The 25,904-nt window shown below is 33.6% G+C and overlaps 1 protein-coding gene across 4 annotated transcripts; it reads right to left on the bottom strand.

Moving 5' to 3' along the window:
• Positions 1–2,348: 2,348 nt before the first annotated feature.
• On the bottom strand, positions 2,349–22,568 carry LOC110814064 (uncharacterized). 4 transcript variants are annotated; one of them, XM_022041380.2, is made up of 9 exons: positions 22,195–22,568; positions 20,068–20,152; positions 19,205–19,419; positions 18,846–18,967; positions 18,446–18,587; positions 18,302–18,360; positions 18,012–18,216; positions 3,103–3,214; positions 2,349–2,789 (listed from the first exon to the last, which is right to left on the bottom strand). In XM_022041380.2, the coding sequence occupies exons 3-8, from the start codon at positions 19,263–19,265 to the stop codon at positions 3,111–3,113; spliced, it is 693 nt and encodes a 230-aa protein (XP_021897072.1). In that variant the 5' UTR covers positions 19,266–19,419; positions 20,068–20,152; positions 22,195–22,568; the 3' UTR covers positions 2,349–2,789; positions 3,103–3,110. The 4 variants fall into 4 exon arrangements, with proteins under 4 accessions (XP_021897072.1, XP_021897071.1, XP_021897073.1 ...); XM_022041379.2 differs by having other exon boundaries at positions 19,205–19,379; XM_022041381.2 differs by lacking the exon at positions 20,068–20,152 and having other exon boundaries at positions 19,205–19,379.
• Positions 22,569–25,904: the final 3,336 nt, after the last annotated feature.

Genomic DNA, 25,904 nt, shown 5'->3' with positions numbered 1-25,904 from the left:
TTATTTTCTTTTCTCTTTTCTTCATACAGATATGAATAGTTAAATGAACAATGATGTTTAAGGGTGGGTCAAATGCATGAAGGATGGTTGGTTGGAAATTTTATGGTCTTGGATCGAATGACTACTTTGACTTATGTTTGAAGGTGAGTTATTGGTTGGACAGGATGGGGGTTAAATGGTTATTTGGTGGACTACTTGGGTGATATGAGCTAAGACTTATTGGATGGTGGCTAGGGGTAGTGTGATGGTTCAAAAAAGGGGTGTTCCATATTATAATGTTCTAATGTGGTATGGTAGTGTCATGAGGAAGAAATGAGGAATTTGTTAGATGGGCATATAACTAGGAAATGTGTTTTAAGGAGCTTAATGGGGGAAAAAGGAAGGGTGAATATGCAACAATATCACATTTTAGAAACCATCTACGAGATCATATCTCTTTGTTTTCTTAGTTTATGCTAGTAATTACATTTTGTGATTGTCACCCATGAAATATTCATCTATTAATATAATTTTTCTATTATTTTAGCTTTTCATTTTTATTTTTTATTGATAAGTATTAGAATTAAGTAGTTTACCACGTATGCTCGACTAAAAAGTATAAAGATTAACCTTATTGAGAAAGCTAGTAATTACTATCCACCTCTAGAAACCAATTGAGGCTACTAATCCAATCTTTAAGTGCTAGATTATAACATTTTATTAAAGAGATATATTGACATATAGTAATCTTTTAGTTAAAACTCGTCATTTCTAAATAAAAAAAAATTGATTGATATGAAAGATGACATCTTGTCGGATGACAATAAGCATTATAGGAGGAGCTAAAGAGTTGTTTTATTTATGGCAACGAAGATCTATTAAATGTTATATAAATGAAATACCTAACTTATGATATGACTGTTGGATGACATTTAGTTACTTGTTATCAATTTCCGATATACTACTATTCTATTTCAATAAATTTATTCTTATTTAACAATCATTAACTTCATCATACCGTCTTGGATCTAATTTTCTCTTACAACAACTTAATCAATTAATTGAGTTTGACAATTTTATTTCCATATGTGAGCTTTATCATCAATTGGTTCTAAACAAGTTTAATATTAGATTAGATTTAAATTCTAATTCAGGGAATAAAAATGAGAATATGATTTTTTTTTTTTAAAATAGTATTAGTTGATTCCGAATTAATTCTATGTCTACATCAAATTAAATGTTTTTGTAACTAGTTTATGTAAATACAAGAAAATTAAATTTATGATTATTGAATTAAATATCCTAGTACATTAAAATTATCTCTATATATCAAACAACTAAATTTCCAAATAGAATAAGAATAGAATTAATTCAAATCAAACAGAATGCAAGTGTAATTTGCAAAAAAACTTAATCAGAAATAAATTTTGTTTAGTTCATTGATAAACTAATAAAAATTATAGTTATAATAAAATTTATCATTACATTTATATTGCTCCTACTGAAAATAACTTGTTATAATCTCACTATTATATTTAGTTTAATAGCATATAATAAACTTAAAAGTAGAGTAGAAATGTAATAAACTTAAGGGGTAGCATCAATGCATCATACAAAAGATCCTTACAACTTTTTGTTTCGATATGCACTTCGTATTTCTAAGTAGAAGAATTTATAACCTTAAATTTTAAATTTTTACCAAATTAACTATTCGGCCGAAGAAAACTCAGCCCATCTCAACAACTAAAAAAGAAAAGGGTTCTATTATACCAAAATATATGTTCCTTCATAAGATCAAATATATGTTCTTTCCTCTCCATTTCATCAAACTTCTCTCTTCAAACTCTCTCCAGCTTTCCATTATGGAAATGATGATTTTAAAGAGGAGAGGAAGGGAACTCTAACAATGGTGGTCAGATTTAGGAGACAGAAAATGCTGATGATTGATCATGATACGGATTCTGAGTCTGGTAATATGAAGACACCATGATTTTTAAGAAGGAAAAGAAAGAAGATGAAACGCTAGAGAAAGAGAGAAAGAACACTATAGGATAATAACCTTTACATCCATCTTTTGTTATATTTGGGTCAAGTTCTTTTAAAATTAATTAAACATATATATTCTTATAGACATAAAATTCTTTTCTTGACATACTAATTTATAAAAATTCACAACAGATATAATTAGAATAGCCCAAAACGAATACAGATTTCTCTAAAAAATCTTACTTATGGCATAAAATACTAGGAATATTATTTTTATATAAAATAACTAATCGATCAACCATCTCCTTATTTACCACTAAAAGAATATTATCATTAGGTATTTTATCTTAAAAAATTGGGATATCATCAACCCAAAAGAAAAGTTTTAAGAACGAGATTCTAAAAGGTTACATTAATTTCTTCCCATTTGGACTCACAATTCCAATACATTACAATTCAGCCAACCAAGGGCGGTACTAATTATAAACCCATGGGGGAATAGGAAGATCGTGACAGATATTTGTGATCTTAAGAGGACAAATTTTGATGAGACCTCCAAATGATTCATCACATTGTCAAATGCATACTGAAGAAAATAATTTATACAAAAATACATCTTCAGTGTGAAAATAAAATGAAAGAAGCAAATATGTGAGTGTTTTACCTTTAAGAAAGATGATAATATCCATTATCCAAAGTGAGTATCTATTTGATGATAGAAAAAGTAAAAGGCGATAAAACAAATTACCACCTGCTCGCAGCTTAAGGCACGAAATGGTTCGTCTGACTGAACGAATGCCGAGATTGACCCCCTTCACCAAAACCTGAGGGCAAAGATAAATTGTAGGGAAGGCAAAACCTAATCAGGACTTCCATTTCATTAACAACGTAAAATATGATTCTTTTTCCAAGTCCAACATTCACATGCAAGCACATGGTCTCTAAACTTGCAATAAAGACCTATGTTTCTTATCTAGGATAATTTCCCACAGGTGCCAAAAATTAGCAGCACAAAGTGAGATTGTCAGAATTCCCAATCCCTATACAACTTAGTGTAAGGAAGTTGAACTTTTCCAATTTCTGTTCACAAATCAGGAACAAAGACCATGCTGCACGGAAAAGAATAAAGAGCATAACCTGTATATTCATTGTATTTGATTTTCGGGCTGTGAAAAGAAATCTTTGGCTTTTTGTGCTACTTCTGCCTCTAGAACTGCTTCCAATACAATGTCTGATCCATTCACACTTTCTGGCACCATATCCAGAGGATAGCATGTTATGTTTACATACTTATGATGAATAAGCAAAAAGAACCAAAATTCTTTTTCAAATCATGTGGCAGAAACACCAAGCCATATATAGAACAAGGTAAAAGGGAGAGAAAAAGAACATGGATTTTTAACACAATTAAGAAATTTTGCCCGCTTCACAGAGACATCAGGGCAATTTTTCAATATTAAAAACCTGATATTACATTCACCAGTATAATGGTCATAATCTAACCTTTGCTATGTTTTCTTGAAAGGTGATTCTGAAATATGAATCATGCACTATTTTCAGACATTTGTATTGTGCTTTTCTTAAAAATTACAGACATTTGTGTTGTGTTATTTTTAAAAAAGGTTAATGTGTACTTTATTAAACATCACAACTCTAAATATGGAAGTTTTCTAAAATAGAGAAGGAATAAACAATGAACTACAGTTAATTATATAGGGTGTATTTCACCCTTGTACATTTTAATGTAATTTACACTTTCTTTAGCACTTCCCAACCTAGAGAATAAATGTTTTTCATCCTCAACTTTCCAATAAAAGTTTGGAATGTTGAATTACTTATGTTTCTAATCAACACATCTACCATTTGAGAATTGGTAAGGCATGTTTGGAGTACATATTAGGCTCCTATCAAGTTTTTCCTTAACAAAATGTCTACCGATCTTAATATGCTGTCTTATTATGTTGCACCGAATTGTATGCAAGGCTTATGGTATACTTATTGCTACAATATAGGTGCATGAGACTTTTTCATTTACTTCTTAGATTTTCTAAAATTCATCTTATCCATAATAGTTCACATATCATTTATGTCATTATCTGTAACTTTGATTTTGCACTTGATCTAGTAAACTACATTTTGCTTCTTACTTCTCCAGATAATTAAATTTCCTCTAAAGAAGATAAAGTATCCTGTTATAGATCTTTGGTTTACAATTAACCATACATAATTTGTATCTATATAGGCCTCTAAACACAATCTATTGCTTTTTCTGAATGTGATTACTTTTCAATGTGACTTTTTTTTAGGTAATACAGTACTCTGTATGTTGCTCATAAGTGTACTTTTTTTGAGTTATGCATAAACTAGCTTATAAAACTTATTGCATAAGAAATATCTAGTTTCATGCAGAATAACTATATCAATCTCCTGATTAATCTGGGGTTCATGTTCTTGTCTATTGGTGTATCTTCTTCTCTTATTCCTAATTTATGATTATGATTAATATGAGTACCAGCTGGTTTATATGCTATTTGTCAGTATCTCTTAACAAATCATGAATATATTTTTATTGAAAAATAAAGATCCTGGATTTTAAGCGGACGACTTCAATTACAAGAAAATACTTCAACTTAGCTAGTTTCTTAATTTCAAATTCTCTTGTTAGACATTGTCTTAGGATCAGTTTTTATTTATGATAATCTTTTATTACAAAAATGTCATTAACGTATAATAAGAGAGCTGTAATTCCCTTTATCTCTAAGTATTTAATAAACCAAGTACGATCTCCTTAAGGTTGCTTAAATCCCAAATTTATTATCACCTTTACGAACCTATCAAACCATACTCTTGGCAATTACTTGCGTCCACGCAATGTCTTCTTCAATTTACACACCTTATTAGGTTCTGCTTCTTTTCAAAATTCGGTGAAATACCCATGTAAATTTCTTCTTCTAAGTTTCCATATAGGAAGACATTTTTCACATCATATTGTTGTAATTACCAATCGAAGCAAGAGCAGCTAATGACAACAAAATTCACAGTGTTAATCTTAACTTCTTGTAAGAATGTCTTCTAATAGTCTATCCTATAAAGCTGTGTATAATCCTTCGCCACTAATCTTGTTTTACATTTCTTGATTCTCTCATTTACCTTGTATTTGCTTGCAAATACTTATTTACATCCCACATTTTTCTTTCCTTTAGGTAAATCCACCATTTCACATGTTTGATTTTTTTTCATGTGCTTGTATTTCTATATTCATTGTATTTTTTCATTTTTTACAAGACAATGTCTCATATATTGTGTTAAGAATAAACTCAGTATTCAAACTTGCAAAGAAATTTTTATGCGACGATGAACATTTATCAAATAGTATAAACTATAAAATAGGATAAAGATGATGTTTAGTGCATTATCTAGTACCTTCACAAAATACAATAGATATAATATTATCAGACTAAATAAGTTTTTCTAGAAAGGTTACAAATTTATGAAAAAAACTAAAGCACCTAAAAGAGAAATTAAAGAAGAGGGGTTGGGGAATGTGAGAATAAGGCAACACAAAATCTTGGAAGTAATGAGGGAATCGGAAAGGCTTGAATCAGAAACTTGATCATCTGATACACAAAAAGAACACCTTATGATATTGAAAAATAAACTTGAAGAGGTATTGATGAAGGAAGGGAGGTGTTAGAAGGAAAAGGCAAAGATTAGATGGGTGAAAGAAGGGGACTCGGACACCCAAGTATTTAATAGGGTTGTGAATGGTCCAAGGAGAAAAAGTGTTATTTAGGATATTGAATTAGAAAACAGAGTGATGGAAAACATACGAGAACCCATAGACTAAGAGATTACGAATTTCTTTAGGAAACTATATACAAAAGAACCACAGACCATTTCTAGAAGAAACTTATTGGTGTTCCATCCAGATGGAGAAGACAATATTTTTAAAGAGATCATCAAGAAGATGAGATTAGGCAAGCCATTTGGGAGTTAGGGGGCGAGAAATCCCTTGAGAATCGCTGGTTTCACTATAGAAATCTTTAAAGATTGTTGGGAGATCACAAAGTTGGATATGATGAAGGTGTTCAAGGAATTTCCAATGAATGGTTCAATATGCAAGAGTATGAATCCCACTTTTACCATATTAATCCCCATAAAGAATATGTCTATTAAAGTTTCTGACTACCGCGCTATAAGTTTAGTGACTAGTGTTTGCAAAATCATCACGAAGGTCCTTTCCACAAGACTCAGTGAGATGATGGGCAATACTATATCACTAAACCAAAGTGCCTTGCTGAGAGGTAGACAAATCCTTGATGTCTCATTAGTTACAAATGAGGTAGTTAAAAATATTAGAAGATCTAAAAGAAAAGCTTGGTGCTCAAGTTAGACTTTGGAAAGGCATATGGCAAAGTCAATTGGGAGTTTTTGGAGAAAATGACAGAGGTGAACAGTTTTGGAGAAATATGGTAGAAGTCAATAGGAGGGTGTTTGCAGTCTGTGTCTTGTGCAATTGTTGTTAATAGAAAACCTCATCAATGATTCCAAGTCTCGAGGGGATTAAGGCAAGGAGATTCACTATTCCTTCTTATTCACATTAGTGGTGGACATACTTACTCATATGTTAACCAACACAATGGAGAGAAACAAAGTAAGAGGATTAATGGTAGGCATGGACATGATAAAGGTGTGTCATCTTCAGTTTGCAGATAACAGTCATGTTTTTACAGCATGATAATAAATCCATTAGAAATACTTTTACCGTTCTTCAAGCTTTTGAGTATATTTCCAGTCTCTCAACATTGAAACTATGGACCTCCTCGATGAGGATATCTTTATCCTTTGAAATGGCAAAAATGTGGGGAAACAGTGCTAGAAAGACTCATTGGCACACCAAGTATCTTTTCAGAATCTGATTTTGTTTCCTTTCCCATCCTTCCAATTGGAGCAGTTCAAAACTGCATTCTTCATCAACATAATGCTCTTCCAATAGCTCAAACCATATGGACTTCTATCCAAAAAAGTGGAGTTGTGAGGGTTAGTACCATACTTTTTACACATGATGACATTTTTCCATAAGCAATTGTTTCCATTCCAAAATCTCCAAATCCATTTACTAAGAAGAGCCCTGTTCAGCTTGGTTAGAGATCTAATGCTTATGCTCCCCTGAGCAACCGGTTGCTTGATCTCATCCCATTTGACAAGATGGAATTTGTGGTCTCCCCAGAGAAAGTGACATTGAAGAGACTTGAGTTTCTTGGCCACTTTTGCAGGGATGTGAAGCATTGATAAATAATAGATCGGGAAGTTAGAGAAAGTGGATTTGATTAAGGTCAATCTGCCCCCTATTGAAATGTATTTCCTTTTCCAGCTTGCCAAGCGATTTTCAAACATGTTAATGATTGGCTCCCAGCAATTTTTCTCTTTAAATTTGGCTCCAAAAGGGATACCCAGATATTTTATAGGAAGTTTAGCAACATTACAGCTAAGAACCCGAGCAAGATTTTGTCCATTTCCAAGTGTCGATCTCAACAAGTTCAGATTTACACGAGTTGATTTTTAGAATGAATACCAATTGAAAACAAAGAAGGATACATCTGACCATGAAAAGAGAGTTGATGTCCGGCTGACAAAATAACAATGTGTCATCAGAAAAAATAAGTGGGAAATTTCAATTTGTTGACCGAAGTTGCCAACCGCAATTCCCCTAAGCATCCTCAAGTCTTTGGCTCTCTCGTAGTATGGGAGATAGAGGGTAACCTTATCTCAATCCTCTAGAAGCATTGAAAAAGGAAGACAGACCACCGCTTACCATAACAGCGAAACTAGTAGAGATATGCAAGTGCCAATCCATTTTCTCTATTTTTGACTAAAATCCATCCGTTTAAATATATAGTCAATAAAGCTCCATGAAATATTACCAAAAGCCTTCTTCATGTCCAATTTACATAGCATTCCGCTTTTCTTATTTCTGAAAACGTCATCCACAACTTCATAAGTGGTTAATATGGCGTCAGTGATCTGGTACCATGCACAAAAGCTTGCTAACTTTCACCAATAATCAAGTTGAGGACTTTAAATAGCCTGTTACCTAAAACTTTGGACAGTAGTTTATAAACAACCAACAAAACTTAGGGGCGAAAGTCCTTGATGTTTTTGGCATGAGCTTTTCTAGGGATCATAACCAAAAAAGTGGAGTTAAAAGGCTTTCACAAAGGTGTCATTCTTGTAGAAATCTGTAAAAAAGCCAAAGACATCATCCTTGACAATATCTCTATATTTTTGTAGGAATTTTAGATTGAATCCATTAGGACTAGGGGCTTTATCCCCGTTGCAATCTTTTAAGTAGCAAAAACTCTCCTCTTCAGTGAAAACAGCCTCAAGGCACAATTTGTCTTGATCAGAGAGGCTATTAAATTATAATCCGTCCAGTTTAGGCCTTGGATCAAATTCTTCAGTGTATAATTTTGAAGAATGATTTTGCGCTCTCTCTTATGTTGCCATTCCTTTTAATACAGATTCTGTCCACAGTAAGTTCTTCAACATAATTAAGTCTCCTCCTATGGTTGCCAGGTAGTAGAAATATTTGGTATTTTTAACCCCCTCCTTAAGCCATTTTTCTCTGGCCTTTGCTTCCAAGTGATTGCTTCCCTATGCAAACGTTTTGCCAATTTCAGCTTAAGCAAATCTCTTTCCTCTTTGTCAGTGATGGATAACCAGAAGACCCCTCCTGTCTGTCCAGACAATCAATCTCAACCCAAAGAAAGCTGGAGTTCATGTCACTGTTGAGTTCAAAATCCTTAGCCCATTTCTTTATTTCGGCCTTCAAAGATTGAAGATTCTTAGATAATAGAAAACTGGTCGTGCCTTTAGTAGAGAAATTCATCTAGAAATTCTTGATCAATAAATTAAAGCTATCAACAAGCAATCATTTTTATCAAGCCGAAAAGGAATTGGACTCCAATGAATTCCCTCCAGAATAAGGCAAATAGGAAAATGATCAAATATGGGTATAGAGAGTACCTTTCGGTTGAGGTCAGGCAGTTCAAGTAGGAAGTCCATAGAGATCAAGAAGCGGTCAATCTTGAAGAATGAAGGGGTATCACGTTGATTACTCCAAGTCCAATTCCCTCCCTTAATAGGAAGATCTGCCAGCTCCAGTTTGTCAATATTATCTTTGAATTTCATCACCAAGGACACAAAGAAGTGATCACCCGATTGTTCGGATCGTCTAAGTATTATATTAAAATCCCTAGTGACCACCACTTTCTTGCCTCATCTAGTTTGGCATAAGGCTAGCTCCTCCCATAAAAGAGAGCATTCCTGCTCATTACCTCTGCAGTAAACAATCATGAAATACCATGGGGAACCATTACTAACTTCAGAAAATTGGAAAAAGAGGAAAATCTCATCCATGTATGCGTCCAGCAGCTGAACTCTATTCTTCCTCCACATAATAAGAATACCCCATGCGGTTCCTTTGGCTAGTAAAAACTGTCGGTCGACTTCTAAAAAGTTCCAAAGAGATTTGACGATGAAAACAATGACTTCTTCCATCTTAGTTTCTTGAAGGCAAACTATGGCAGGGTTCTATCTTCTTAAACAACCTCTAATTACATGTTTCTTCCCCACGTCATTGAGTCTCCTGACGTTCCAAGAAATTATTTTTCCTAACATTTATTATTTCCAAAATTTCCTTCCCCTCCCCTATGTTTCTTACTCTTGCCTTCGTAGTTCACAGTGCATTGGAGTCTCTTCAATTCTCTAACTCCTCCATTCGACCGTTCTTTCTTCGGCCAACTGGTTGACACCTTGCCAGTTACCACACTTTGCGTAAGATGGACAAAGCTTGAGCTTCACTACCCTCGAAAGAAACTCCTAGAGTTTTAATGATATTAAGGATATTTTGCATAACCCAAATCGAGTACCCGTCGAGAGAGTCTTGCATGGGCCCTAACAGAATAAACTCAGAGTGTGGCAAAGGTGGAGCACAAGGTTTTAGTTCAGAGTGCAGACCTGGAGAGACTTTATCAATTGAGGGTGTTACAAAGATGATTTCTAGACTTTATCAACGCTTCGATTGACAAAGTTCATCAGATTTGCAGCCATATAAGGGTTTTCGTCTCTGCTAGGGCTCCTTGACGACATTAGGTCTTCTTTATCTTTCAATAGGGCCATCTTTTGGCCAATCGGGCCTTCAAGGGATAATGTCTTCCTAATTAAGCTCAAAGAAAAGGATGTGATTTTTTTCTTGGGCCGCCACATCCACTTAACCTTTGGACTTTTTTACTTTGGGCTTTTCAGCTTCTTAGCTTCTCTTCTCAGCCTAGGCCAATCAACCCATTTTCCTTTCTATTGTCAGGTGTACTTGGGCTTCTTAGTTGACTCATTCAACGAAGAGAACTAGGTAACATGTCCAGCCCGAGCATCGAGGTGAGGGTTTGCAATGTTGCAGCCCGCGCGAATTTTGAATTTCAAACATCAAAGTTTCAAGCGAGTTGAGCACCATCTTCTTCACCTGTAAATGTTCCGTCGGGTCATATCTGAAAACATCGACGAAAGATTTACCGTCCGATGCTTCCACCATTACTCTAAAGCTATGGCAACATTATGGGCATTAGAGCAGGACTGAACATGATGGAGATCTGATTGCTTCGCACTCGGTTATATCAAGTTGGTCTTTGCGGCCTTGTTGACCGAAAAGGGGTTCATTAGGGGGACTTCACCAAGTTCAAAGACAGCCTTCATGAAGCGCCACCAACCCCTCCTTCGACGCGCTCTGGGATAAAGATCCTTTTGGTGGATTTTTCTATTTCTTCAGTCAACACCAAGATTCGGCAGTTCTAATTCCAACAGAGCGCAAACCATAATGTGGGACTTCCCAATTATGTTTTTCTGCCACGTTTTTCCTCCCTTGAGCTAGTAGAAGTCGCTTAGAGCCTCGATGAGCCATTTAACTCCGTCTTTATTTAGAGCGAAAGAAACCCTAGTTCCCCTTCCATTCTCACTGATCTTGAGGCCGTCTAAGTTTTTTCCTTCATACGTGATGTGAAAAGACTTCCTGTCAACCAGGACGATTTCTCTGGTAGGGGTCATCGGTAGCTTAAATAAGTTTACAAGTCAACCCAGAAATGGCCAACCTCTGTGCGTGAAAAAAGCTCTTGTTCTAAACAACTTTTTGTGATTATCTAAGGATGGGTTGGAACAATTGTTGTGTATTTGGGTGAGATTCAGTTTGGGTGGGAAGAGAGAGAAATGAGAGAGGGAAGAGAGGGAAGAGAACGAAGAGAGAACAGGTTTTGGTCTCAAAATTCATTTTACATTATGAGTGCAATATTATTTAGAATTTCCACTTCAGCCATAACTTTTCCGATTGGGAGGCTCCAGAAATGGTAAACCTTATGAATCTTTTGGAACATGTTCAATTAAACACCCAACAAGATACTTGGACTTGGACCTTTGAACCTTCAGGCATATTTACATGCAAATCCTTCTTTGAACACCTCATTTCCAAACCAAACAACAACCAACTTTATAAGGCCAACAAGTTTTAGAAATCTCGTGTTCCTTCAAAAGTAAAGGTGTTCACTTGTGCTGTCATCCATCGAAAGCTAAATACAAACAAGATGCTTTAAATCCACCGACTTCATCGAGCCTGTCTCCATATATATATATTTATGTGATATGTGTTTTAAAGGAGGAGAAATGCCCCCACTGTTCTTGCACTGTGATACATGTTGGAGGTTCTGGACAAAACTGATAAAGGTTTTTGAACTATAGTGGGTGATTCCTCCAACAATGAAGATTTTCATGAGTTATTATCTGAAGAGGGAGAGAATACATATTCATGCTAAGCCTTTTACAAAAACAGTTTTTGCTACACTATAGAACATTTGGCTTCCTAGGTGTTACAAGATTATATAATATTTCCGTGTATAATAGCATGATTCTCTGTGTATAATAATAACATAATTACCTTTCCAAATATATTAGCATAATCAGACAGCAAATTAATAGCGTAATTTATGTCAGTTACTATATATGGATCCATTTGTGTGTGTATATATATATATCGAACCCTATTCGAATGAATAACAAGAAATATTCATATTTTTTCTAACCTTTTACATGGTATCAAAGTTAGGGTTAGGGTTTTAGAGATCAGATTAGATCATAGCAAAAGAGGAGTTGAACAAACCATTCCCAGTGCCGGAGACAGTCGACAGAATCGGCCTCCGACTAGTTCAGAGTGCGGTCGGCATGGTGGTGAAGCAGAAGAGGCGGAAAAAACCAAATCTTCCATGCGTATCTGGAACCAGAAGATGTGCGCGTCTGATTTCATGCAAAGATAGAAGTCGAAAAGGCATTGTTTGGCCCGTTCCTAGCACGAAACCAGAAGATCAGAGAGGAGGAAGACAAGGTGGAGGTAGATCACACGACAACCAGGTTTTGGGGGGTTTTCTAGCGCAATTTGGCGCAATTTTGTGAGATTCATTTCGGATTTGAGTGCGCCACGGTTCTGTGGTGATTTCTGATTAAAGGTTCATTTAGTGTTTTCCAGTGGCGACGCATGTGTTTTCCGGTGGTGACGCATGTGTTTTCCGGCGGCAGCATGTATGGTTTCCGGCAACAGCACGTGGTTTTTGGTGGCAGTGAGTACGGAGGCACTTGATCCCTAATGGTGGCAGTGAGGTTCTGGCGATTCTAGTAACAGCCATGCGTGAAGAGGTATTTTATTTACGTCTAAATTTCTGGTTTATTTGAAATATTTTCGCTGTTATAAACGATATTTTTAGTTCTTGAGTCAAAATGGGCGAAAACAAATTTTCTATAAGTGAGATAATTCCAGTCTTGTCAAAAATTACTGAACATAAATTGAATTACACTAATTATTTGGAGTGGAGCAAGACTATAAGGATTTATCTACGCAGTATTGATAAAAACGATCACTTGATTCAAAACCCTTCCATTGATGGAACTAAATAAGTTTGGCTAAAAGATGATGCATAATTGTTTCTGCATATTAGAAATTCAATTGACAGTGAAATAATTGGTATAATTAATCACTGTGAATTTGTTAAGAAACTAATTGATTATCTAGAACTTCTGTATTCAGACAAAGGAAATGTGTCCCACATGCATGATGTTTGTAAGGTCTTCTACTGTGCTGAGAAGAAAGCCAAATATCTCACGGTCTACTTTATGGAGTTCAAAGAAAACATATAAGAACCTTAATATATTTTTACCGTTCAATGCTAACATCAAGGTACAACACATCCAGAGAGAACAAATGCTCATAAAAAGTTTCTTGGCTGGTCTTCCATCTAAATTTGAGATTTCCGAATCTGAACATATTTTATCCGGTTTTGAGATCACCTGTCTTCAGGAAGCTTTCAGCAGGGTGTTGCACACAGAGAATACTACACCCAATCAACATACCAATGTTTTTCTTGCCAAAGGAGAAAGAAGAAATAATAACAGGAGAGAAAACAAAGCAATTGATATCGGACTAATGATCTAAGCAATATTCTCTATCACTACAGCCATGAGCAAGGATATACAAAACGGCTGTGTAAAAAATTACAGAATTGAAATTAGAGAACACAAACTGTTAATATTGCTGCTGCTGCTGCTGCTACCTCGTTTTCTGAGAAAACTATTATGGTTTTAGCTTATAAACATGCAAGATTCTCTCTATTTTAAGAATTTTTGAAGGAATGCACATTAGTTACTACTCATGCTGAATCAAGTAAAATATGGCTTATTTCTTCCTCAAATAAATGAGTAATTGATTCTTGTGCTACATATTACATGAAAGGTAACCTTAAGATTATCTTTAGTTTTCGATCACAGATAGCACATTCTCTTGTAGCTATTGTTGATGGATCAACCTACAATATTGAAGGTTCTGGGTCTACAACAACTACTCCTTCCATTACCCTGACATCTGTATTAAATCAATCTAAACTTAGTTTTAATTTGATTTCTACGAGTAAACTTACTAAAGATCTTAATTGTTGTATCTCATTCTTTTCCGATCATTGTCTTTTTTAGAATCATCTTATGATGAAGCAGATTTTTGATAAATGACATGTATTAGAAAGTCTCTATATTTTTTATAGTTAGGTGACTCCATCAAATACCTGCTATGATGTCGTCTTTCCATTTGAAGTATATTGTCAATTGGGACATCTGTCTCTCATTGTGTTGAAGAATCTATGTTCTCAGTTTCATGATGTATTTTCATTAAATTGTGAATTATGTTAATTTACAAAATATCAACGTAATTCGTCAAGTCTAAAAATTAATAAACGAGGTGAGGTTGCTTTCGAATTAGTTTATTATGATATTTGGGGTCCTTGTTCTATTATGTCTAAAACAGAATTTAAGTATTTTGTGATTTTTATACATGATTTTTCTCAAATGACTTATATATACTTTATGAAAAATTATTCTGAAGTATTTGCTCAGTTTTGTGTTTTTCATGCGAAAATCAAATCCCAATTTAATATTTCTGTGCATGTGCTACGAAGTGATAACGTCAAAAAATATATATCATACTTATTTCACAATTACATGACTCAACAAGAGATTCTTCACCAATCTTATTGTGTTACATACACCATCTCAAAACAGCGCTACTAAGAGAAAAAACAAATATTTATTTGAAACTACTCAAATATTTTTGTTCCAAACACAAGTCCCTAAGCGATTCTAGGCCGATACTGTTTCCACAACCTGTTTCTTAATTAATCATCTACCATCTATAGTACTTGAACGTGATATTCCTTACAATATTCTTTTTCTAAACAAGTCATTATTTCCGATGTAGCCGCAGATATCTAGTAGTACTTGTTATGTTCGAGATGTGCAGCCCAATATTACCAAGTTGGATCCAAAAGTCTTAAAATGTGTATTTTTGGAATATTTTCACCTCCAAAAAGGATATCGGTGTTTCTCTTCAGATTTCAATAAATATCTAATATTAAAGAATGTGATTTTTTAAGAAAATATATCGTTTTTCTTTACAGATCAGGTGAAGGACGATGAGTGGCTCATTAGGTTCCAGCCTAGTACCTCTACTAAACAACTGGATAATGGTGTTTCTCTCGATGTGCTTTATGTTCTAGTTGAGTTGATGGTGTGCCTCAAGCTCAATGACAACTGCCAATTGTTTGTGTTCATTTCAAAAAACAGCAGACTAACGATACATGTCCTACACCAACTTCTTCGTCATCTGATCCTTCTCCACATGACCTTGATTGTCCCATTATTTTTGTAAAGGTACACTTCAATGCATCCTTCTTAACTTATTTATCTCATTGTTAATTTTATTTCATATAATCACTTATCTTCTTCGTCTACCTCTTTAATTGCCTCTATATATTCAACTTTCATATGTAAAATAGTTAAGGAAGCTCTTAATCACCCTAGTTGGTGTAATGCAATGCTTGAGAAGATAGATGTTCTTGATGAAAATCATACTTGGGATTTCATGGATTTACCCAAAGGAAAAAAAAAAGCTATAGGGTGTAAATGAATATTTACAGTCAAAATGAATCCAAATGACTCTCTGGCGAGACTTAAAACTAAACTGGTAGCGAAAGACTATGATCAGATTTATAGGACGGATTATTCTGATATATTCTCTCCAATGGTCAAACTTACCTTTGTCCATTTATTCATCTCTATTGCAGCCACCCAAAATTGACCCGTACACCAATTGGACATTAAAAATGCATTTCTTCATGGTGATCTCTTAGAAGAGTGTATATGGAGCAACTACCTGAATTTGTTGCTCACAGGGAGTACAGGAAAGTATATCATTTGAAAAATTTATTGTATAGTTAAAACAGGGTCCTTATGCATGGTTTAGCAAATTTAGTGAAGTACTCTGTGAGTTTGGATTGAAGAAAAGCAAGTGTGATCATTCGATTTTCTATAGATAATTAACTCCATGATTGCTAAACAATATGCCAAGTCCCGGAATACATTTTAAGTGACACAAAATCTGTTCCAGGATCTCTCAGTATTTGATTGTAGGTGCAGATATAAATTGACTAGCAACACTGATAAGATATACAATATCTGAATGAGCCACATTGAGGTAGTTCAATTTTCCGACTAGTCGCCTGCATTTTTCTGAATCATCAAGGAGATCACCATCATCTTTGTAAGAAGTACATTTCCCACCGTTGGTATATTGCATTACTTAACTTCTAACTTTCCAGTTTCTAAAAGTAGATTAAGTACATACTTCATCTGAGATAATAAAAAAAATTTCTTATGTCTTGTTACTTTAACTCCTAATGAGTATTTTAGCTGCCCCAAGTTTTTGATGTGAAACTTGATATGTAAGAATAATTTGAGAGAAAATATTCCTCCATGATCATCTCCTGTAATAATAATATCATCAAGGAGATCACCATCATTTTTTGTAATTAAGAAATTAAACTATCTCATTGTGACTCGTCCAAATATTACATATTCTATCAATGTTGTTAGTCAATTTATGTCTGCACCTACAGTCAAACACTGAAAAGTTTTGAAATAGATTTTGTTCTACTTAAAAGGTATTATGAGACTTAACATATTGTTTATCAGTCATAGGCATACTCACATTAAATGTTTTACAGTTACTGATTGGGTTAGTATCATGAACGAACCAAACATATCGAAAATGATTGTCACTTCATCCGTGAGAAAATTTAGGAAAACTTGATATCTATTGGTTATGTGAAGATAGAGGAACAAATAGATGATATATTCACAAAATCTCTAAATAGAACACAGACTTAATATCCTCTTAACAAATTGAGCATAATTAATATTTATATTTCAGCTTAAGAGAGTGTTACAAGATTATATCTCGAGTATAATAGCATGATTCTCTGTATATAATAATATAATTACCTGCCCAAATATATTAGCATAATTAGGCAACAAATTAATAAGATAATTTATGTTGGTTATTATATATGAATCCATCTGTATGTATATATATCCCGAACCCTATTGAAATGAATAACAAGAATATATTCATATTTTTCCTAACCTTTTACACTAGGAAATGGATTTTCAATGACCAGATCAATCATTTCCAATAGTTGTGCAAAAAAGCCACTTTTTTGGCTACTTTATCATTCTACCACTAGTATCACTAACCTCCCTTGCAATTGGGTGCTTTTAAAATCAAGAGCTAGTATATTTTTACGCATTTTTTTTCATTACTAACTTGTGGAGGATGCCTTATTCTCCTTGATTGTATTATTTTTCCCTATTTCCCTCTCTAATAATGTTTCTTCTTTTATCAAAAAAAAAAAATGAGCTTCTTTCCGAAAAGTTTGGGATCTGTTTGGAGGAGTGTTTTGAGATCGAATATAGAAACTTTTGGCACTAATACCAATTGATGTTGGTCAAATTAGAATTAATTTACCTACTTAAAAGTTTGGAATAAATCTAGACATCAAAACTATGTTTCTTCGACATTTTGCCCATGAAATGGATTCTTAAGCATCATGTATCAGAGCTGATTGCATCAAAAAACTAGACATTGGAGAAAAGTCTTCAAATAATATATTGACTTATGGCTCAATCTCAATGTTTGAGATTACATAGATACTTATAGGGCTTAAAGAAAGATCCTAATCTAACTATATCTACTGAATTGTTAACAGGAAACTTACAACTTAAAAGAATTTAAACTACAAATAATAATAATTATTATTATTATTATTATTATAATAATAATAATATAGTTACTAAAGAACTAATCGTATCAAGACCAACAGCAATATATTTTAGATCAGATAGAAATAAAATTCCTAATCTATTTAGAATTTCTAAGCCTAATCCATTGTGTACCAACATCTCAATGTAGCAATTCATGGATTTATTAAATATATAATGTGTCTCTCTTTACACATTTTTTTTTTCTTTTTTGTTAGCAACATTCATTATCTGTCTTGTGGCCCAACCAGAAAACAATATACAGAGAAAGGAAAAAACAATATATTTAAAAGGAAAAAAGAATCTGTAATTACCATTGCGCTTTGGAAGGAATCCGGAGCTTTCAGCTGAAACTGGAAGAACAGGGAAAGGACCAGCTTCAACACCAGGCTTTTCACTTTCTGCAGGACTATGGAACATACCAGTCTTAACACCTACAGACTCAGCAAGTCTCGCATGAGCAGTTGCTTGCACTTGCATATCAACTGAACTTACAGATCTGAAATTATAATCCTGGGACTGTATACACACAGAAATAAAGATGATGCTATATAGCTTTGCCACTAGGAAAGATAGGGTCTCCAGAGTCAAGAAGATTCAAAACCTTTGTCAAAATATCTGCTGACTTTTGTTTTTCTTCGCCTTTCTCAGAGGAGCTATCACCTATTAGGCAAAAGAGTATGAAAGGCATAACAAGCTGGAAGCATGTCAATGAGACATGCAAACTATAGAGTTTCAATAAGAGTACCATTTTTATAGTTAGGACCAGGCTTTGGAAGATCCTCCGCCAATCTTCGAGTCATGGGACCAGGATTCATAATAGAGATACTTCTTATTTCATAACGAATTGCCTCAAGCTGTGCCATTGTATCTTGAAGTTCTTTGTGAACCTACAGTTAAATACAGGTATGAGAGGAAGAACCTCTTCTGCTCATCTAAATTTGATCAAAGTAAACTTCCAAAAGGGGTCTTGAAGTGCAATTAAGTAACTCAGGCAAAAAAGGAGAAAAAAGCAATAATCCATATAAAAAAACATATTATTAGATTTTGATGTGTAGTTATCATTTTAATCACATGATTTTTTTCAATAATTCTTTTGTTCATGCAGAATTAACTTATTTCATTTTTTCCAAGAATAAAGGAAATACCTGGCGAGCTTGAGATTGCTGCATAACATTATCAAATTGCCCACGAGCCAATTGAACATAGCCAATAGCTCGGCCCGCTAACCTACCAGCTGTCCTTGCAATAATCGGGAGATCTTTTGGACCTACCATATAATAAGACCAAATTATACCAATTCCAGACCAATTCCAGTCTTTTTCAAGACAAAAGCCTTCTTTTCACAAAATTAATCAAAACCTAGACGAAAATTCCACAATTCTAATCGAACTCCTAAAAATTTATAGCTCATTGAAACATGAAAAAATTGAAAAGGAATTATGAGAGCAAATAATGCCCTTACGTACAGCACCTACAAGCGCACATAATAAAGAAAGAGAGGTACCAACTAATGCAGCAGTGGCACCAATCAAGAGGAAGAGCTCTCCATACGAGATACCAAACATTTTCAGGACTGAATAGTTCTCTTCTTCCTCAGGCACTCACTTGGTTAAGAGCAAAGCTAGAACAGGTATTTCCAGCCTCATGTGGCAGTTCAACAGCAGATGACCATAGTACCCCTGTTGTCAAATGAAGGGGTGGTGTAATACAGAAGCCAACCTGATTGAAATCTATTGTAGAACTAAATCTAAAAATTAACGCTACCCAAAATAAAGTAATTTAATTTAATGAACATCGTATTACGGATTAACCGAACTTCAAATTCTATATTATATATTTCAATAGAAAAGATCAATACAGCAAAACAACTCAGTGGAAAAATGATTTAATATAGAAAAACTATCAAACAGGTAAATTTTCAAAAAAAAAATGATATTATAGCTCCCAAGAAACATATTTAATTTTAAAAAATTGAAGGGAGTAGCCATTGACCCATTAAGGGAGGGATCAGCAACCATTATGCACTTGTCTAGTTCGAAAATAAATAGATTCCACAAAATCATATGACATGAAAAGGGACAAGGCACCTGTCCTATGGTGCAGCTTAATATTAAGGCCTAAATGAATGTGTCAATTGTCTAGGTCTACATGTATATGAGACATCCAAAAAAAACCCATATAATCTTTTTGTAATCCATTCTGGAGGGAAGAATCAAATCGATAAAAATTAAAAAGAAAACTGAAAAGAAACTCTTCCTGTTCTCCTCAGGGTCACAAAGTCTGTCCCTCTAGTTCTTAGACCTGTTCATATGATTATTAGAGGAAAACAGAAAAGGAAAAGATTAAAAAGCCTCAGAAATCATGTACTCTGTTTTAGATTTAAGACATTGGCAGCATGTGATAATTTCTCGGATTTTAGAGTGCTCGAGCTTGGTTCAGGTTCAACATGAACCTAAAAAGAAATACATAGTCAACATATCAAAAAATTGCAATCATAAATATCTCTTACAATGACCTACATGAATAATTCATACACAAAATAGGTATCATTCAACCACTGAGTTCTAGCACACTCTAGATAGCCATTATACCTCAAACAACAGTGACAAAAAAATCTTCGCTAATCAATTACAACCAAATCCTGAAGCCCAAAAGTTATGTAATAAACCTATTCCTAAAAACATCAAACAAATCTATATTTACATTCTGCGGTCGGGGTTGATAATCAATGTCAATCAATCACAGATGAACACATGAAATAAACTTTGAATGTAAGGACAATCAACAGCAAATTCACCTCCAATCTACCATTAATCAAACATATTGAGCAATTTTTTTTCTAAACGTGAACTTCACAAGCACAGATTGGATTCATCACCAATCTATTATAAACCACCATAAAGATGGATTTATTTTACGAACATAAAAAGGTACTTAATCACAAGGAAACTATGTGAATAAACAACACGCTTACTCCTGTTTAATTTTGGGCATACCAAATCTAGATTCCTTCAACACAAAAAGTTGTTCAAGATCAAAAGAAGAGATACTTAAATGGGATCCAGTCATAGTTAATTGTATAAACCCCTAGATGCTAAAAGAATATCTGATGAACACTGAAATGCCACATTTACAGCTAAAAGAGTAAAAGATTCCACAGCAAACATCAAACAAAAATGCAGTAAACTCCAAATCAGCATTGTCACAACAGGAGTGACACAAGACGAACGACTCCGTAAAACAAATATTTAAAATGATGTGTAAGATTTAGGGTGCCATCACTTTTGGGATGAGATAATATGGTAGAAAACTACTAGTCTAATTTCAAAGATCTAGGTCTAAAATAATACAAGAGATGAAAATATAAGACACCCGTCTCGTGGTATAAACTAGTTAAATTTCTAGTTTGCATACATTATATTTATCTTAATATATATGAAATGTGTGGTATTGTCATTCATGCAAAATAGAATTTATTAATTAAAATGTTTATATGCCTTATTGGAGATGGAATCGAAAATACGTCAAAAATGAAAAATTCAAGAACAAAAATTATTCACATAGGTTCTTCTAAAATATCTCGCATAACCATCTCCTCTAAAGTTCTCCAATATCTTCTTTCGGTGAAGGGGTGAGGTTTAGGATCACTAACCAGAATTTCCTTTTGATCTTCTCTCTTTTTTTATTGGTTAATTTGATTATTTTCCATTTTGGTTCCTTCATCTTTTAGCCATGTAAAATGCAATGGTTATCAAGATCTTAACCTACATCTTATTCGCAATACGGTTTGCTGGAAATAGAATAGAATGTATAATACTGGAGACAGAACAATCACACACTAAACCTTAACCCTTAGAGTGTGCCAAAAGGAAAAATACGACCTCATTAATATTTAGAGGAGAACTCAGACAGTCACAGAAATATGACTCTATTGTAGCAAAGAAAAAAACCAGGCAACTACTGCTCTTAAGGGTATTAGATTCATGCATAAAGATAGACCCTTTTTAATCTCATAAGCAGTTTTAAGTAGCCAAAAGTCAAGACCACGGTATGCTGAGTAATTATTGGTAACACGTCATACACAACAGTGGCAGAGAAATCCCAAACATTAGACACAGAAATATATGAAAGGTAGCATACATCATGTAGAAGAAAGATAACAGGAGTAATTAAGTCAAATAAATACGAAAAAAGAAGACACAAGAAAATGTGACACAAATATTAGTAAAGCATCAAAAAGTGAAAAAAAATTGTTCAAAGCAGAAGAACATGATATCAACAGACTCAATTCATTAATCTAGCTATTTTCAACAACTTCTAACATTTAGATTATATTTAGAATCACACTTAAAACATCACAGTAGAAGAAGGCTAGACAACCGTCATAAACATAACGAAAACTGTGTCCATTACAGGTTATACAACACATGAATTGGAACCGTCAAGTTACCGTTGTACGTAAATCATCTCCAAAATCAAACATTTTAAACTTACATAACGGAACCAAAATTTGGAAGAAGATGGAATACGCCTTAGAGCTCTCCTCCCCAGATCACCTCTTATTTCACTTTTTGTTCACCTCCTCTGTTCCCTCTCTCCCGGCCCCGATTTTTTCGTCTCCAGCTCGTCTCTCTCTCCTGATCGCCTCTGTTCTCTCTCCCTCCAAAAACCGAAGCCCTCTGTTCTATATCCACACCTTCAAACCTCTTCTTCTCTGCTAATCGCGTCCTTTCTCCGTTAACCTGGCCGTCTCTGCTTCTTCCCTCTGTTTTCTGTCCCCCGCGTGGCCTCTTGTCTACTTCTCTTCCTTGTCTTCCTCCTATCGCGCGTCTCTCTCTCTCTCTGTAAGTTTAACCTTTTTTGTCATCCAATAACTAAGAAAAGAAAAGTATACACATTAAATTAAAACGGTGCCGTTTAGAAGGAAGATAACTGCTGCATGGGCTGGGCTTCTATTTGGGTATAATTTGGGAAAATCGTGTATGAGGCTTAATTGGGCTATGGTTATTAATGGCCTTGGGCTATGCTTTTTGGACTTCGATTTCGGCTAAAAGAGGGAACCCAAGTGAGCCCAATCTAGGGATTTTTAGTCAGGATCCTTTCTAATTTCTTTTTAAAAAATCCAGTTTCTGCTTATGTGTTTTCGTTAAAGTACTTTGCTTGAACTTAACAATAACATAACGTAATATAAATACTTCATATGATATATGGAAGGATTTGTTGAAATGTATGTTTGAGAATGAATGAAGAACTTAACAAGATTGATACTTTTTAGTTTAAGTAGCTGCTTAATTTCAGTACCATGAATGCATGAAATAGTTATAGGGACAATTTGGCATGTTTATGTTTTTCAAAGATATTTTAAAGTTGTCTTCATTCCTTTTAAGGACGTTGAAAATCTTTTTTCTGTTTAGATATTTTTGGAATTACCAACTCATTTTTTTATGCATCTTTCCTTCATACCATAGAATTTAATTTACTGATCAGTTTGTTTGTTTTAGGAGTTGTTGCATGATTGTTTGAGCTGAAAAGTTTATGTAACCTATTTTGGTTTTCATTTACTATTTTAGTTTTACATTTAGAAGTTGTTACAATATTTTTTAAGTAAAAATATATATATATATATATATATGATGTGTTACGATATTTTTTAAGTAAAAAATTAATGTGTTACTTGTTTCAAAACATATGAGAAACTGTGGCCTATTTCATACCTCTAAATGTGATTAGATAAAAACTTTTGATACTTACACTTTATTTGAATAAATTTTAGTGATACTTAATTAATGTATGGTAATGACAGTAATTAAATAGTAATGACATAAGATAGGGATGACAGAATTTTTTTATATTTGGATGATTGTCTATTAACGTATGTTAATGACATATTTTTATTTGGATGATAGGATGGTATAGTTATATTTTCAATCAAATTATTAATTTATCCTTACTTATTTATATAATAGTAAGTAGTATATAAGAAGTATATAATAAAAAAATAAATTATTTACTAATATAATTATATTTGTATTTAAATAAATAATTATTATAAAATAAATTTTTATATTTAATAAAATAAATAATAAATTATGATGATAAAAATAGAATTAAGTATATTATATTGGGTATAAATGGAAAAAAAAATTAACATGTCATTTACATACCACAATGTGATAAAACAATCAATTAAAAAGGATCCTCTAATTCCAATTAGAAATTCATTAGGCCCTGTAGGAACAGCCATTCAAATTGCAAATTTGAATTCAATTTACCATTTAATAACTCGTAATCAGATCTCGGTAACGAAATATTTTCAACTTGACAATTTAAACCAGATTTTTGAAGTAATTAAGTATTACTTAATGGATGAAACCGGGAGAGTTTATAATCCCAATGGTTTTAAAATTCATTTATCAGTCAGATACTGTTTGTTACTATTGTAAGTTAAAACAAACATGATTTTCTCACACCCGTAAAATACTGTACATTAAAATCCTATTATTTACTATGATCCAAACAAAGTGTTAGAGTAAAGACTAATCATAGTTCTCATATGGACTTTTTGCACACATTAGCATTTTTCTAAATTAGACATTTTATTTTATTTTTTTAATTCCATGAGTTATTTTTTTGTACAACTTTGTTTTCATCCTTCTTTTTATTTTGTTTTTGTTTTATTTTGTTTTTCTAATAAGCCAAAATTAATTAGTTTACGCCATAATATGGGTGCCTCATCCCTTCCTATTTGGTTTCATTTTTTGGCTTTAGTTTATTTTATTTAGACTAGTGAATGTTTTAATGTCTAATCTCACTTTAGATGAATTAACGGTGACTAATTTTCTTTAAAATAATTACATCATCTTTGGAAAAAAAAATTTCTATTATCAAAATTATTACAAGTAATTAGTATCTGATCCTACTTCTAGTATGATCAATATTGACTCTTTTAATTTTAAAAATCTCTCAAAGATTTAAATTATCAAGTTCTTTTTTTGGAGTTTTACCCTGCATCATGGTTGTGATAACTCCCGCATATGAAATATGGTGTAAAATATGCGAGAAAAAATTTTCCAATTGTTAGAGTAAGACTGATAAGATAAATATGATAGTTTATTCTGTTATATTCTTGACTTGAAAAATAAGTAAAGAAATTTTAATCACTACTTTATATGCTTTTTGTATTGAGAAAAAAATTGTTGAAATTTTAAAGATAGTAAAAAAGTCTTTCTACAAGTTTTATATTGATTATTGAAGATTACATATGTCTGATGTTGTAGAAAGCAATCATGTAAGTGAAGAATCATCTTTTACCGCTAATGCATTGAGTATTGGAAAAAATAGGAACTTACTGTTATTAATCGTGTTATAGAGTGTAACGGCCCCGAAAATTCATAATGAAATGTATATAAAAAATATCAAATGCGGAAGTGAAGTCAAAATTTGAATAACATCCCTTACACTAAAACCAAAAACGTGCTCATAAAATATAAAAGATCAAACTACCTAAAGGAGAAATTTGAAAGTAAAAGCTACGAATGTGACTATGGAGTCTTTAGGCGTCCCCTTCGTCGTCCTCCTGCGGAACCGGCTCGGGAACGATGTCCTCTTGATCTGAAATGATTAAATAAGGAATGAGCTACACTAGCCCAGTAAAGACATCACGATATCTCACCGTCACGGAGGTAAAGGTGGGTAGAAAACACAAAAAGACCAATGGAGCATAATTTACAATAAATCCTTTTATCAATAATAAAACCTTTACCATTCACTTGCCACGGTGAAATTCATAAAACAATATACGAAAGCAATAACATCATCATCATCATGAAACCATATATATAAACTGTATAACATAATACCTATCAAGCTTTTCGTAATTCAATCGTTACACAACATATTTTCCTCATTTACCAGCCCACTAGTATCCATGGGGATCCATAGGGGTCCCGCTACCCGTTAACCCTTAACACCTGAAATCATATTCCAGGGCCGTTCCCATACCCCGTCCGGTATGGGCGCCAAAACATATACCTCATTACCCCGTCCGGTATAAGGGTGAAACGGGCCGTCCCCATACCCCGTCCGGTATGGGCGCCAAAACACATAAGATCTCCATACCCCGTCCGATATGGGAGACCACAATCCCGGTAGGGTTCCCTACGGACCCGGTCCGTCCACCATCTCCCAGGATATCTAGTCAGGCT

Source organism: Carica papaya, chromosome 3 (genome assembly GCF_054855325.1).
Source record: "Carica papaya isolate Zhongbai chromosome 3, ASM5485532v1, whole genome shotgun sequence".
In the NCBI taxonomy this organism is placed as follows: Eukaryota; Viridiplantae; Streptophyta; class Magnoliopsida; order Brassicales; family Caricaceae; genus Carica; species Carica papaya.
Note: the sequence above shows the minus strand (reverse complement) of the source record. Positions and strands in the feature narration are given on the sequence as shown.

What these genes read in the sequence shown, in the direction of transcription:
- LOC110814064 (XM_022041380.2), bottom strand. Translation starts at nt 19,265, where the DNA reads ATGTTTGGTATCTCGTATGGAGAGCTCTTCCTCTTGATTGGTGCCACT. An exon ending in TGCCACTGCTGCATTAGTTG is followed by an intron (nt 18,968 to 19,204) that starts GTACCTCTCTTT and finishes ATTATATGGTAG; the next exon opens with GTCCAAAAGATCTCCCGATT. An exon ending in ATTCCTTCCAAAGCGCAATG is followed by an intron (nt 3,215 to 18,011) that starts GTAATTACAGAT and finishes ATATGGTGCCAG; the next exon opens with AAAGTGTGAATGGATCAGAC.